The 15,414-nt window shown below is 44.1% G+C and overlaps 1 protein-coding gene across 2 annotated transcripts in view; it reads left to right on the plus strand.

Annotated features, from left to right (window-relative positions):
• HSDL1 (hydroxysteroid dehydrogenase like 1) overlaps positions 1-15,414 on the plus strand; it is a 112,185-nt gene that overhangs the window by 13,054 nt on the left and 83,717 nt on the right. For both annotated transcript variants that reach the window (XM_069216227.1, XM_069216228.1), the window contains exon 2: positions 166-398. In XM_069216227.1, the coding sequence (XP_069072328.1) occupies positions 179-398 (220 nt within the window). In that variant the 5' untranslated portion in view covers positions 166-178. The remainder of the gene's footprint in view (positions 1-165; positions 399-15,414) is intronic.

The following is a 15,414-nucleotide window of genomic DNA, read 5'->3' on the forward strand; positions in this document are numbered from 1 at the left end:
ATTGTTACAATTACCTCTAAATTTTGCTCATCCAGGGATTTGGGCTTAACCAGTAGTGTGGTTCTTAGTTTTTCCTCTGAGTATTTGTACAGATTAGGTATATGTTAAGTTGTTCTAATGTTTTGTGCACTGTATTAGAACTAATACGTATTTTTTTGGTTGTAGATTTTGTTATATCATGGCTGCTGTCGATAGTTTCTACCTGCTTTACCGCGAGATCGCCCACTCCTGCCACAGCTATGTTGAGACTCTTGCCTTAGTTGGGGCATGGTATATAGCAAAAAAAGGCTTTCGTCTCATATGTGACTCCTATGGCCTTCTCAGAGTATACTTCATCCCGCGCCTGGTGAGCCGAATTGACCTAGTCAAACATTATGGAGAATGGGCTGTGGTGACAGGTAAGAGAGGTTCAAATAAACCAACATCAATGTAATTTCTGACAACATTTATGATGTCTGAGCCACTCAAACTCTTCTGCCTTCTTAATGTTTTCATCTGCTCCTTTATCAACACATTTATTCTTCACTCATAGTGAGATCAGTTCATTAAAAATTAGAGTGGGTTCTCTAGCTTCTGATGTAATTTCCTCTCTGAAAACAGGTCAGTCGTCATAGACTATTAAAAGACCTGTTAAATTACTGCTCTCCATTTAGCAGATTGTAATAGAACCAATCATGTGAACAGCTCAACAGAAAAGTGATGTGTAGGGCTCTTTTATATTCGCTCCACAGAAAAACAAGCATTGGCAAAGCCAGCAGGTTTGACTTTTTAGGAGAAGTTGTTATGCAGTTCCTGCTTTGGTAATAGGAATGCGTGTTTAGGACTGCAGCACTGCAGAGTGTGGGAGACTAAGTGCAACCCACACTGTTAGTACCTGTCTGCCTAACTCCTGGCTAGCTTACCATACTTCACCCACACCTCCAAACCTGTCAGGGTGACAGGTGATTACAAGAACCTAAACATGACACTCAGAGTCCCCAGGGACGTTGTGGAAACAAATTGTACACCTTTCACTAAGTCAATCATGCATGCCCAGCCGAGACACAAGATGCGAAATACATTTTTGATACATTTATTGAAGCAATAGCAGTCTGGTATAAAAAGCATGTGCTGTAAAAATAAGGCAGATGAAACAAAGTAAGGTAATGTACATTACGATCAGGGTGAAGATGAACAATCCCACCATGGTGTGGTGTGTGTGTGTGTGTGTGTGTATGTTCCTAGATGTTCTAGAGATTCCTACCTAACCCTAAGTCTACATCTGAGAGCATAGTGGTTATAACCTTCTTCCTGACCCGATCTAAGGGATTAGCCCCAGACCTGGATAGAATATCGGGAATCGCCTTGTCGTGTAGATGGCAATCCTCTTGGGAGGCTGGAAGTTCAGCACAGGTAAAACTGCCTGTCGTGCAGTACACATCCCAAGATGATCATGACGGGATTGCCCACTGCCCTCCATGAGTGAGTATTTCATTTATATAATATCCCATGCCACATTGAGACCACAGTCCTGATGTAATTCTGTGTCTCGGAGAGTGAAGCTGGCTCCTGGTCTGGCAACATAAATTTGCATATTATGTAGTTTGTGTAAAAGCCTTGCACAAAGAGTACAGATTACGTGTAGTGCAAAGGTTGATTAAATAAGCAACTTGGTCCTTGCCTTCGTAGCTTGAAGTAGATGATAAAATGTGTTAAAGCCATCACTAAACAACAGTCTCACGATCTTGAATAAACAAGTGTATAAAATGTGAATAAGGCACTAATCGTAAAACTAAACTAAAATAGGGGTGCCCAACTCGGGTGCTAAAGGGGACCTCACAACAAAGTATTTGGTAATAGTTTAGCCTCTATGTGTGATGCCTCGGATTACCGCTGCGTCCCTCTTTTGGACCGCAGTTGGGCCGGCAGGCTGCATTTCCAGATGCCGGAACCTCCGCGGCCTGTTTTTCTGTGCTCGTTTTGCTGCGGTGTGGGCCGGGCTGCACATGTCGTGCTCTGGGTCGCACCACAGCCCCTGACAGCCTCCCTGATTTTCCTTTTACATACCTCCTTGGGTCTTTCCACTTCTTTCCTCCTTTTTATTTTTATTTCTCTTCTGTCTTTGTTTCTTTTTCTTCTTCTTGGTCTACCATATTGTCTTCTTCCTTGGAGTTCCTCATCCTAGCATGCCTTTTTTCCTCTTCCTTTTCTACTTGGTCTTTTTCCTATCATTCATTTCTGTGTGGTCTTTTCCAATCCATGTTGTTGTCGTACTTTCTTCCTGTTGTGTCACTTCCTGTTTCATGGTACATAAGCACTGCAGTTCCTTTCTTCCTTGTGTTGCAAACACTTCCGTCTTGGTGGTGAACCTGTTTCCAGTTTTCTCCATGCTCCTTCTTCTTCCTACAGAATTATATTCAATTTTTTCCCTTTTTTCATAGTTTTTTCCTCTTTTTCACTAGTTCTTCTGGTAGAGGTTTTTTCCTAACTTTGGGGTTTTTCCTCTGGGACTGCTTCTGAAGGGTACGGTCTGCCTTGGCGTCTTTTCCAGTCAGCAACACCTTGGCAACTAGAAAGGTTCACCCTTATCTTGGCCAGTCCAGAACCAGTAAGCAACCGGGCGTTCCTCCAAGTTCTTCAACCTACGGTGGTAAGAGACATCCAGACCGTAACAGATTACAACTCCAAAAGAATTAGCGTTGCATGAATACCATGGAGAGACCACAGAATGATGTCATAGAAAATGCACAATCCAAGCTCAATACTGTGCAACAACAAGCCCAAGAATCACAACAACTGTGGGCAGAGAATAACGCAGTATGGCAAGCCTTGTCTTCTTGACCTGTGGCTATACCTCCTGTGTCCACCTCGATATTCCAGAGATCCGCATAAAGTAAAGGAATTCCTGGACTCTTTGACAGTCTTCTTTGCCTTTCGACCCTTCCAATTTTCATCTGACAAAGCAAAGGTGGGTTATTTGATCAGTGCCTTGTCTGGCCCCGCATTAGCCTGGGCGACCCCCTTGGTATCTGCTGAGGATCCTGTATTATGTAAATATCCTGCCTTTCTTAAACTCAAGCAGATGTTTGAACGACCCGAGTTGGAGTCTGCTGCTGAAGAAGCATTATGTGATATACAGCAAGGCAATCAGGATGTATTACAATACATAACCCGATTTAAATAGTTAGCCGCTGAGACCACTTGGGTGGAACCCACATTTGTAACCTTGTTTCGCCGAGGACTTCGAGAAGAAATAAAAGATGAATTGGTGCATTCTGGTCAATTTAGATCTCTGAAAGAACTGATGGATCAGGCATTGAATATAGAGTATAGGTTGCTGGAACGTAAGATGGAAAGGCGAAAGACTTGCTTACAATATCAGTCTGTATTACTCCATTCCACAGCCTGTCGTTCTGACGAAGTTCATCCTGAGGCGAATAAGTCAACAGAAGAAGAACCCATGCAGATAGACCTAGTCCTTGGCCATTTATCTGAATCAGAAAGAGAGGGGAGGAGACGAAAGGCCCCTTGTCTTTATTGTGGCAAGGCTGGTCACTTGATCCGGAAGTGCCCTGTCCGTCCTTCCAGACCTTTGGGAAATGCCAGCTCCCGCCCCTTGTGAGGAGGAAGGGGACGGGAGGAGTAGACTTACCGTCAATATTTTCCTCCACAGACAATACCTCAGCTCTGTTTATACTGTCCATTACGGTACAGTGTTCCCAAAGTCAAGAAGAGCAGGTTTTTGCATTGTTGGATTGTGGAGCCAGCGGTATATATTTGGATGAGACTTGGGCCAAAGAAAGAGGTATACCATGAGTTCCTAAAGACATGCCGGAACAAGTCCACACAGGAGATGGGTCCCCTTTAACCTCAGAACCAGTGGTGGATACTACACCCACTCTCTCTATGCGTTTTGGGAGACATCAGGAACACATTACCTTTGATCTATTATCCTCTCCAAATCATACCATGATATTAGGAATTCCCTGGCTAACTCGGCATAACCCATATATATATCAATCGGGAAATGAGAACAATATCGTTATCATCACTGTTTTGCTAACAGAACTGTTACTACACAAACTCTTATTGATCTCCAAAAGGTTTAATTCCGTCTTCCAAGAATATGAGCTGCTCTATCAGCATGATACAGGGAGTACCAAGTTGTTATCAAGAGTACTGTGACGTATTCCAGAAGCCTTGCAAACCTGTTTCACCTCCTCATCTGGTCTATTACTGCGCATTTCCTTTGATTCCGGGAGAAGTGGTTCCTTTTGGACGGATGTATTTGTTGACCGAACAAGAAAAGAAGGTACTTGAAGAATACCTAGTTGGTAATATACAGAATGGTTTAATCACCCCCTCGTCATCTCCTGCAGGGGCTCCTCTTTTTTTGTTCCAAAGAAAACAAAAGATCTGTATCCCTGTGTTGACTTTTGTGGACTAAATAAAATAACCATCAAGGATCGATATCCCTTACCCCTTATTAGGGATATACTTGATGCCGTCCAAGGTGCCAAGACATTTACCAAATTGGATCTGAGGGGTGCCTATCATCTCTTACGTCTCAAGGAAGAAGATGAATGGAAAACAGCTTTTCGTACTCCATTTGGCCATTATGCCTTTTGGTTTAACGAACGCACCCTCCGTATTTCAAAGATCCATGGGCTCTGTGTTTTCTGACTTATTGAATCACAGTGTGATGATTTATCTTGACGACATCCTAGTATATTCTCGTATACCTGAACAGCACACTGAGCATGTACTTCAGGTTTTGGAAAGACTCAGACAAAATCAGCTATGCAGTAAGCCTGAAAAATGTGAATTTAACAAGACAGAAGTACAGTATCTTGGGTTCTGCAGCAATCAGACTGGAAAAGCTATGGATCCAGACAGGGTACAAGCAAATTTGGATAGGCCCTCTCCCTCCTCTGTTAAGGAAACCCAATACTTCCTAGGTCTCTCCAACTTCTATTGGCAACTCATACAAGACTTTGCCCATCAACAAAGTTTTATGCCTCAGACCATCAAAGGAGAAAATCTGAAGAAGGGATTTGTTTGGACTGACAGTGCAGAGATGGCCTTTCAAAATCTGAAACGGGCTTTTACCCAAGCTCCTATCTTACAACACCCCGATACTACAAAAAAGTTTATAGTAGTCACTGAAGCCTCTGAGAGAGCTATTGGTGCAGTCTTACTGCAGAAACAAGAAGACGATGGCTTGGAACATCCTATCTTTTACTTATCCCACATACTGACAGAAGCCAAATGCAATTATTCTGTGTTGGAACGGGAACTACTTGGTCTCAAGGCTGCCTGTAAAGAATGGAGACATTTCTTAATGGGTACCAAAGAACCGTTCGAAGCAAGAACTGATCACTGTTATCTACAATGTCTCCGGAATTTCCAATGTCAAAATAGCCGGTAGGCAAAATGGGCTTTCTTTTTCAGGCAATATAACTTTGTTGTGACCTACATTCCCAGATCTCAGAACTTAGTAGCTGATGCATTATCTTGTCACTATCCAGAAAGCGCTAACACTTCCTCTCCACAAATAATAGAACCCAGTTGAATCATCGGGGTTGCCCAGTCCTTTCTTGATTGTGTTAAATCAGAATACCAGTATCTTCCACTTGAAGAATGGAATATTTTTAGTCCTCAATTACAAAAGAATCAGGACTACTTCTATTATCAAAACTCACTATTTATGCTGACTAAGAAAGTACAGACCGATGCTTTACAGATGTGCCGTGATTCTCCCGTAGCTGGACATCGTGGAATTAAAAGACACAGGAGTTGCTCCTTTTTCTTTTTGGTGGCCTACACTTAAGACTGATGCCGAATCCTATGTAACATCATGCCTTGTATGTGCCCAAACCAAGACACCTCGGACCAAGCCAGCAGGATCATTGATGCCCCTACCTGTTCCCTCTGCTCCAGGGCACACCCTGTCTACAGATTTCATATATTCATTACCGCCTTCTTCAGGGAATCATATCATTATGGTAACTGTTGATTAATTTACCAAGATGGTGCATTTTACAGCCTTAAATAAATTGCCTACAGCCAAAGAAAGGAGTCATATATTCATGCAAGATAGCTTTTGCCTACATGGCCTTCCACAAGTAATCATATCAGATCTGGGACCCCAATACGTGTCACATTTTTGGAAGGTTTTTTGTACCTCATTACATATTGATGTCTCTCTTTCATCAGGATTTCATCCACAAACTAAGGGTCAAACTGAACATTTGAATCAGGAACTCCAACAGTATTTACGTTGTTTCTGTAATGCCATTCAAAGTAAATGGTCAGATTTCCTTTCTTTAGCAGAGTTTTCATATAATAATATGGTGCATAGTGCAACAGGATCCACACCTTTATTTTTTTTTTGCACCCATGGCTTCTATCCCAAGACTTTTCCCACTATACCTCGGTTTCTGCCTCCTGTTCCTGCAGTTACATCATTTGCGCGATGACTCCGCCATATTTAGGACCTGATCCGTACCACTCTTTCGGCTTCTAAACAAACTATGAAAAGTAAGGCTGATAGCCGACGTCGGGCGGCACCATCTTACCAACCGGGAGACAGTGTGGCTTTCTTCCAAATTTCTGCCTTTTCGTTTTTCTCAAAACAAGTTCAAATCCCGCTTTTATGGTCCTTTTCAGATACTTCAGTTCTTGAATCCTGTCGCTGTTCGGCTACGTTTGCCCCAGACTTGGAAAGTTCATCCAGTTTTTCATGTCTCACTGCTCAAGCCTTTGTTCCTGATCCTTACCATAGGCGTTTTCAGTGTCCTCCTCCTCTTTCTGTGGCTGGCCATCCTGAATATGAGGTACAGGAAATCTGTGATTCACGTATCTTTCGGAACAAGCTACAATTCCTGATTCACTGGAAAGGTTATCCCCCTCAGTGACTGTTCATGGGAAGATGCTTCCTCAGTTTATGCACCCCGTTTGGTTCTCAATTTTTTCTTTCTTTTTCCTGACAAGCCTGGGGCCTCGGGAAGGGGGTCTACTGTGACATCGCGGACTACCGCAGCGTCCCTCTTTCGGACCGCGGTCGGGCCGGCAGTCTGCATTTCAGGACGCCGGAACCTCCGTGGGCCGTTTTTCTGTGCTTATTTTGCTGCGGTGCGGCCCCGGCGGCACATTTCGTGCTCTGGGTCGCACTGCAGCCCCTGACAACCTCCATGATTTTCTTTTAATGTACCTCCTTGGGTCTTTCCTCCTTTTTATTTTTCTTTCTCTTCTGTCTCCGTTTCTTCTTCTTCTTGGTCTTCCATATTGTCAAGTTCTTCTTCCCAGCGTGCCTTTTTTCCCCTTCCTTTTCTACTTGGTCTTTTTTCTCATTCATTTCTATGTGATCTTTCCTAATCCAATATGGTGTCGTAGTTTCTTCCTGTTGTGTCACTTCCTGTTTCATGGTATATAAGCACTGCAGTTCCTTTCTTCCTTGCGTTGCAAACACTTCCGTCTTGGTGGTGATCCTCGCTCCTGTTTCCAGTTTTCTCTGTGCTCCTGCTTCTTCTTGCAGGATTATATTCTATTTTTTCTCTTTTTTCATTGTTTTTTCCTCTTTTTCACGAGTTCCTGTGGTAGAGGTTTTTTCCCATTTTGGGGGTTTTTCCTCTGGGAATCCTTCTGGAGGGTACAGTCTGCCTTGGCGTCCTTTCCAGTGAGCAGCACCGTGGCAACTAGAAAGGTTCACCCTTATCTTGGCCAGTCCAGAACCAGTAAGCAACCGGGCGTTTCTCTAAGTTCTTCAGCCTATGGTGGTAAGAGACGTGCAGACCGTGACACTATTTGTGTATGTTGGCTATAGCAATATGGTAACAGTTCTCATACAGTCCCTAGAGTGCTGAGATAAAATGATCTTGTCCTACTTGATGTCCCGAGAATCAAGAGAGAAAGGAGAAGAGGTCCCTCATTCGCATCGCATGCCGCTAAACTGTGGAATATTTTTCCTGTTCAGCTTAGGTCAAACAGCAGTCTACTAAGCTTAAGGACGCAACTTAAAACCCATCTCTTTGCATAAGTTCTGGACAATATCTTTTTACAATTCTGTGTTTTATTGTGCTTCACCTATCAGTGTAGGGATGCCCATTGTTGGGTAGCTGTTTAAACTTTATAAGATGATTTAACATAACAGGGTGTAAGGCTCCTTAACTAATTAGACTGCATTAGTAGAGTTACACTGTTCCCTCAAAGAAGAATAACATTGGGTCAGAAGATGAAGTTTACATATAAGTTGTATGTTTCAACTGCTTACGTAGCAAAATACTGAATAGTAGATACTTTGGTCAAAAGGCCAGTATTTTTGTTGCATCCTAAACAAAGTCTGTGCTTGCATACATCCTAACTTACTATACCAACCTACCTACCAGAGCTACCTGTATATCTACAGTAACTAACCTACCATACCTAACCTATCATACCTAATCAAAACACCTACCTGTAATACATACCTAAAATACCTACCTCCCTACTAAGCCTTATTTACCATATGCACTATATCCTCCTCTATACCATACTTAACATATTCTTACATAGCCTGTGTTCTTACAGTCCGAACCCCTTTCAAAGTGGCTGGGGGAAAACAGGGGTTACAGGATCCAACCATGAAAATTGTGGTCTTGTACTCCTGCTGACCCAATGCCCAACCTACAATGGGTCTGGAGTAACTGGGAAAAGTCTTACCCATTTGAGCATTTGACTGGTATTCGTAGCGCTGGTTAAGCAGCCCAAGGCTGTTTGATAAGGAGGTAGGTGTAAACCATACACAGGTGCACGACTCAAAGACTAAACAGTAACAGCAATAAGCTGATTGTCCAGTCAAGTACTTGCTTCTATGAAAAAAGCAGTATTTTAATGTCAACACAAAACACATTGAAACAACACACAAAACAATCCCTACAGTCGCTTAAGGTTGGCACACTAGCGTTGTCCTGGGAAGAATTCACCTAGTCCCTCCTTCCCTTCTAGTGGATTTGGTTATTCCCTATTCCATAAGGGTGGTAACTTCCAGTTACAACCCAATCTAGTCTCCCCCACAATAAAGTGTAAGTTTGGCTTTAAAAGTCAGTGTTAGCAGCACTAGTTGCTATATTAGTGCAAGTCCCCAGCAGGACACAGTCTTATTTGGCCCGAAGACTGCCAGGAAGCACAGGAGTACTGGAGTGCTTCTATGTCAATTCTGGTTTCCCAATGCTGAAGGCATACAGCCTCTTTTGGTCTTGCCCTGATGATGCATCTGGTTTCCTCAGTCTTCAGATGAGCCACGTCTGTGTGAGACATCTCTGCTTGGATCCTGTGACAATCAATAAGTGTTCTTCACAGCGTTGTGGTACAATGGCCCAGACATCATAATGGTCCCCTCCTGGCACTTCTGGATTGCAGACTTCAGCTCGCACACTGCGATGACCTTATCTTCAAGGTGTCCACTCTTCTGGTACACTGGGTTGTCGATCTCAGCTCTCATAAACGTGATGGCCCTAGCTTCATGGTGGCCCCCTCCAGTCACACAGGGGTCACCAACCTCTGCTCTCACAGGGACAATGGCTCTACCCTCCACAGGAGTGAGTGGATCGTCCGCACTATTGCAGTGTTCCCAACCTGTCGGGGTATATCTCACTTCATGCACTAGGATCACAACTGGGCCTTGCTCTCTCCAGGCACATTCTCCCTCCTCACAGGATCCACTCATCTTGGCTGCAAGGCAGAAGGCTGGTGCTCCAGGCTCAGAGCAAGTGGTATTTCCTTCCTAGGTGATGGCCTCTCCCCGAACTGGGAGACTAGCAGAACTTGGTCCCTACTCCTAGTTCCAGTAACTAGAAATCTTGTTGGTCTTCTCTCCAGTTGAACCCAACTGTAGAACAGTGCTATCGAACAACACGTGGGACTCCTGATCCCACCATTATAGTCCAGATTCAGACACTGATGTGATTTAGAGTTTGGGCCTTTGATATTTCTATTGTAGATGTTTACTTCTTTTAAGTGCCCTCTTCTCTGCTCTGGGCTTTGTCAAAGAGACAGTCTGCCACAGCAGGAGTGGCTCCAGGTTTGACTGACCCCCACCATAGGCCAAGGGAGTAACCAGGGATCACATCTGGCTGTCAGCCTCCACCCTAAACCTCCAACATCTCTTTCATGATTTTCTGGTCTTACAGTGCCAATCTTATCAGACAAACCATCTCCCTGACAATAGGCCCAGGCCCCACTGGCCAATAACTCTTCCTGGACTCAAAGAGCCCTTTTTAATGTGCACAGAGGATGCTGTGCTCCTCTTTCTTTAGTATGTGTGTTACTTTAGGGCTCCCCCGAGGGTGGGTCAGAGGGTTCGTCATGCAAGACTCTACAAAAAACTCTCTGCAAGGCATCTTCTGTTCCTTGCCTCTGGAACTGTTGCTGGTCTGCTTTGGAACTGAAACAAGTCTGCTTCTGGTGGAAAGGCTCCCACTGCAAATAGTTTCTCTGGATTCCGCAAGAATTTCATTACAAGACTGGAGGCTCCCATTGTCATTATTACTTTAATGCCACTCCACGCACTAATTAAAAGCAAATGACATTATAAAGAGTACAATCTAGTACAGAACTTTCAATACACATAACCAGTCAATGTAGACAGTATTCAGCCTCTTTTAAATGATGCTCTGTGCAGATAAGTATCATTCCATGCCTGACCTTGTATATTTCCTTAGAGTGAAGAAGTTGCTTCGCTGCATCCGCAGGTACCTCAAGACAGAGTTGACCGGCTGGTGGGGTCTGCTGTTGCACGGACATAGAAAGGCTCTGCCTCACAGGTGGTGGGTCTGTGGCCTCCTTGGGTCCTGCTTGTCTTCGGACCAACTTGGGAGACTGTGGGCCCCTGCTCCTATCACTGGACTGGAACCCCTGTGCACCGCGACCATTGCTCTTGTAAGGCTTGTTGACTCTTCCTCCAGGAAATCTTCAGGCGTCAAGAAGCCCCGGCCTCCAGCACTCTGCAACTTGAAGATCCATCCCTGTCCTGCAACTCCTGCGACATGGAACTGCTGTTTTGTTGTGCTGCTGTTGTCTCCTTGTAACTCCCTATGTCCATCGCCTGTGGGTTATTTGTGGGGACTACAATGAATTCTGGTGCCTTCCTGCATGCTGAGGGTCAGCTCTGATTCTCCCGTCTCACCCCCACCCTCAAGGGTAGAATCTTCTGGATCTGGCTGGTCCCCAAACCTCTGCAAATACATCTTCAGCTCCTGCTTGGATTTGCCAGTGCTTGTTGGTAGTCTCGCTGGTCACTGACTCTCCTGCAATCCGGCGACCATCGAGGGACAGCTTGTAGCTGATTCCTTGGATATTCTGCAGCTCCTGGACCCCACAGGTGGACTTCTTCCTCCACCGACTTGCAGGAACTTCACCTCCAGGAGTATGGGCATTACCACCTGGGTATCTCCAAGGGTGCTAGACTCTGTTCCCTTCCTTTTCAAGTCCTCCATATCCAGAATCCATCCCTGGATTCCACCGGCCTGTTCCACGTGTCGCAACAGCAGCTAGACAAATCGAGGGATCCATTGACTTCATTGAGAGTCCCTTCTCCCCTCTGCACCCGGGTCCCTGATGTAGGTATTCCCATCTTCTGGGTATCCTGGGGTGGGGGCACTCTGCAGCCTTCCACTTGTCTGCTGGTTTCCTTGGGGTCCACTGGGAAGGGTCCTGAAACAGACTAATTTCAACCACTACTTACCAATGTTAGCCTACTGGATGACTAGGTAGGTAACCCCCTCTGCACCTGCACTGTACTTACCTCTATTGTTTTCATCCTTCTCCAGCCCCTGCCTAACAACCATACTCACCTTGGTTGGATTCACTATTTTGCATTCCAGTTACTTAGTATATGGTTTGCCCTCCAACCCGAACCCCCCCCCCCTTCTCTGTATATTGTATGCTATTTCTTATGGTTATTTTGTATATATATTGTGTGTAGATATCTCCAAACGGATATATACCAATGCTAGTCTAGTAGTAGTGCTGTAGTAAAGAATCCTTTATTTTTTCAACACTTGTGGTGTTCTTTCTTGTGAGTGAGTTACTGTCTGACTACTGTGGTATTTCAAGTGCTTCACATTAATCCTTGATAAGCTTCAGTTGTTCACCTCAGCTACCTCTAAAGAGCTTTTGCTACCTGGACACCTATTCAACATCATTAAGGTTTGCCATGACTCCGTATAGGGTGTCACACCATAGGTGTACAACATAAACTGAGCCAGCCTCCTACATCTTCTACTAGCTTTTTGAAGCCCTGGGCTTACAAAATGGAACCCACAGACATCCATGTTATGTACCTTGCACAGGCATACATACATCCCAGTTTTCACACACAAGTATCACACACTGGCTCACCCTACACACAATCACCATGTAGGTCATGGGTTGAGTTAAGTACACAGCAGCGGAACCTTACATGAATGGGTCCTTAGGCACCCCTGCAGTGACACAGGTGAAAAGCCCTGTTCATACTACTGATGAACAGGGCTAAACGCAAAACTGACATGCTGCTACCATGCACTTATATCACTCTTGGTAAGGGCAGTAGCCCTCTACCACTATGAGGATAATGCTTGGCAAGCCCCTCCTGGTCTAAAAAAATTGCATTATCATGATATTGGCCTAGGTCATGGCACACGCATTGTTCCTGTTTGCCCCTGACCAAAAAGCAGCACCAGGTGTCTAAATATCCAAGCAGCTTGGGTGCTCAGGGCTGGTGGGTACATCTGTCCCCATGCAGTGGACTTTTAAGTCCCAACATCACAACACTTATCCATGCCTATGGAACCAGACCTAGCTTACCATCTGCTACACAACATACCGGACCTAATGTCAGCTCTGTAGGCATGCATATCTAAGGCCTGCCCTAAGGTGATGTATTTGTGAAAAATAGGCAAGTTATGTTTAGGGGATGTCTATTAATGCCTTAAGTGCAGAAACCTGCTACAGAAAGCACTTGTTTCTTACTTGTAGTAATGGTTTAAAGTGCTCTAAATGCATTAGAAAAGTACTGATTACGTTATTGAAAGTCATGAAAATGTGAATGTATTAGTTTCTTTTAAAAATAGCCATACCTGCTTTGTCAATGCTTTCTTGTTTGTTGATGGTAGATTTTCCCCCACGTGGAATTGTACTCACAATACAGTCTACATTGTGGAAAGGCAGAACTTTTGTGCAGTAGTACATTTTTTGTCTCCCGAGGAGAAATCCCATTCCCTAAAACTCCACAAAGTTTGGGGTGTTTCTTTCCCTGCCTTCACTACAAAGGGATTTACTTCAGCCCTTGCGTGTAGTATATCTCCCCCTTATATGGTGGAGAGAAGTTTGACAATGTCAACAAAATTATATGCTTGTAAGCCTTCGCCATATGACTTGTACCACTCACTCCCCACCTCTAGCAAGCAATTTACTCCACAGGTCATATTACAGTGTTGTAGTATAATGTCATGTGGAAGTAAATGGGCTTATAATTGTGAGGTCATCTTTGTTGAATGCCCAGCAGTGGAACATTCTGCCATTGGTGCTCATAAAATGATGTAATGAATTGAAATAGTTTTGTGAATCAGGCCCCAAGTGTTGGTCTTTCCATTTAGTTCTGACTGGTCATCAATGTGAATGTTTAGGGAAATGCATGGTGTTCTGATATTGTGACAGTCAATCAGGGGGATGCTTCATGATAGATCCAGTTTTGTTGTTTTATCTAGAGTGTACATGCATTCTTGAGAGTCTGTTGGTGTTCATGTGTGAAAGTGTTAAGGTAACGGTCAATGTGCACCAGTAGTCATCATTAATTTCTTGCTATTTTGATATAGGACCCTATTTTACATTTTCTCTCTACGATGTGTGGCAGGAGCTGATGATTTCACCCCTGCTTTCCCAAAACATGGAGTTGGCCAGTGTATTAGAGGGGGAAATTAAACTTCGAGTCCTCAATAGTTGGCCACACGTGCCCCAGGGGTAATCTAGTGCACCGAAAGGATTGGCAACTCTGGCATATCCGATGTAAATGTGATGAATTCCAAAGTTTTACTTCTATCTGGGGCAGGGATTTTATTACTATACTTGATTTCTATCTGGATAGGTCGCAGCAGTCTCGCAATCTGCCAGGGCTGTACTTCAGATAATGCACATGTATGAACTGATAGTTTTGTGTCAAATTCAGCAGTCTTCAACAGAAAACAAACAAACTACTTCTTGGTACACGACTCTAGCTCCCATATTGCATACTGGCTGATCTGTCTGAGGTGATCTCTTGGGTTGAAGGAACCAGCCTATTGCCTTGAACATTACAGATCGCTCTCCCATTCTGCTGGAATAGCTAGTCATGTCTCCATGTTTCAGGGTTTTGGACTGGGTGCGTTTACCCAGAAGCCTGAACCAATGACATTGTATAAACGTTTATACATGACTCATATCAAATGTATATAGCTCAGTATTGGCTATTGGCTCAGTACCTAGCGTTGAGGTATTTTAGCAAACTTTATATATATATAATCAGTGGTATGTGCATTTTGAAAGAGTCAGGCTTCCCTAAATCACTACATGGTCAGCTAGACTTTCTTGAATAAGAACGGCTATTGTAATCTAGATTCACTAAATCCCATGATACAAGTATCCTTGTTGCAATTAGTGATTCGCTGAAGGAATTTCTCAGAACTGCTGAGCTTGAAGTTCCGTTACTAATGAAGTAGATGCAAGCGTGTCAACTTAATGAAAGGAATAGGCTGGGCAATACACTTGCCTGGATACTACAAGGTTCTAAGAGTTGGGTTCTGTCATGCATATTCACACTTCCATGAAACACGTTGTACTTACTTCAGTTCTAGAGACATTCTTAGCTCCTTCATTGGCTACTGTGTTCATTTATACGCATCCAGCATCACTGTCTCAATTCCTCAGCTGTCCACTAGCTTGATAATATATAAAATAAATGGATAGATTATCAAGTTGTGGGACCAGTTAATGTGCTCTTACCTTCGAAGAAGTCAAAGGAGCTATCAATGTGGTAAGTGATAAATCTGCCAGTTGAATTATTGTGTAAAGGTATGCATGGTAAGGGCTATGTGTGCTAATGTTGGTAAAGGCTGTCAGCGTTGTTAGAGGAAACTGAGAGATACTTCTTTTTCCTCTGAACGACCTGCACCGTGCCTCAGAGGACCTGGCTTGGAGAAGGAGTTTAGGGGGATTGGGCTTGGGGGGGTGGTAGGTTTTAGGGAAGGGGTAGGTACGGTTTTAGGGCTTGGAGCGGGGGCATGGTTTTAAGGTGGGGGCAGTTTTCAGGCTTTGGCGGGGGGATAGGTTGCGGGTGGGTGGGTGAGTAGGATTTTAGGGCTTGGAGCAGAGGGGGCAGTTTCAGGGCTGGCGTTTTTTGGGCTATGGGCGGGGAGACGATTTTAAGACTCAGGGCAGGAG

Source organism: Pleurodeles waltl, chromosome 12 (assembly GCF_031143425.1).
Source record: "Pleurodeles waltl isolate 20211129_DDA chromosome 12, aPleWal1.hap1.20221129, whole genome shotgun sequence".
In the NCBI taxonomy this organism is placed as follows: Eukaryota; Metazoa; Chordata; class Amphibia; order Caudata; family Salamandridae; genus Pleurodeles; species Pleurodeles waltl.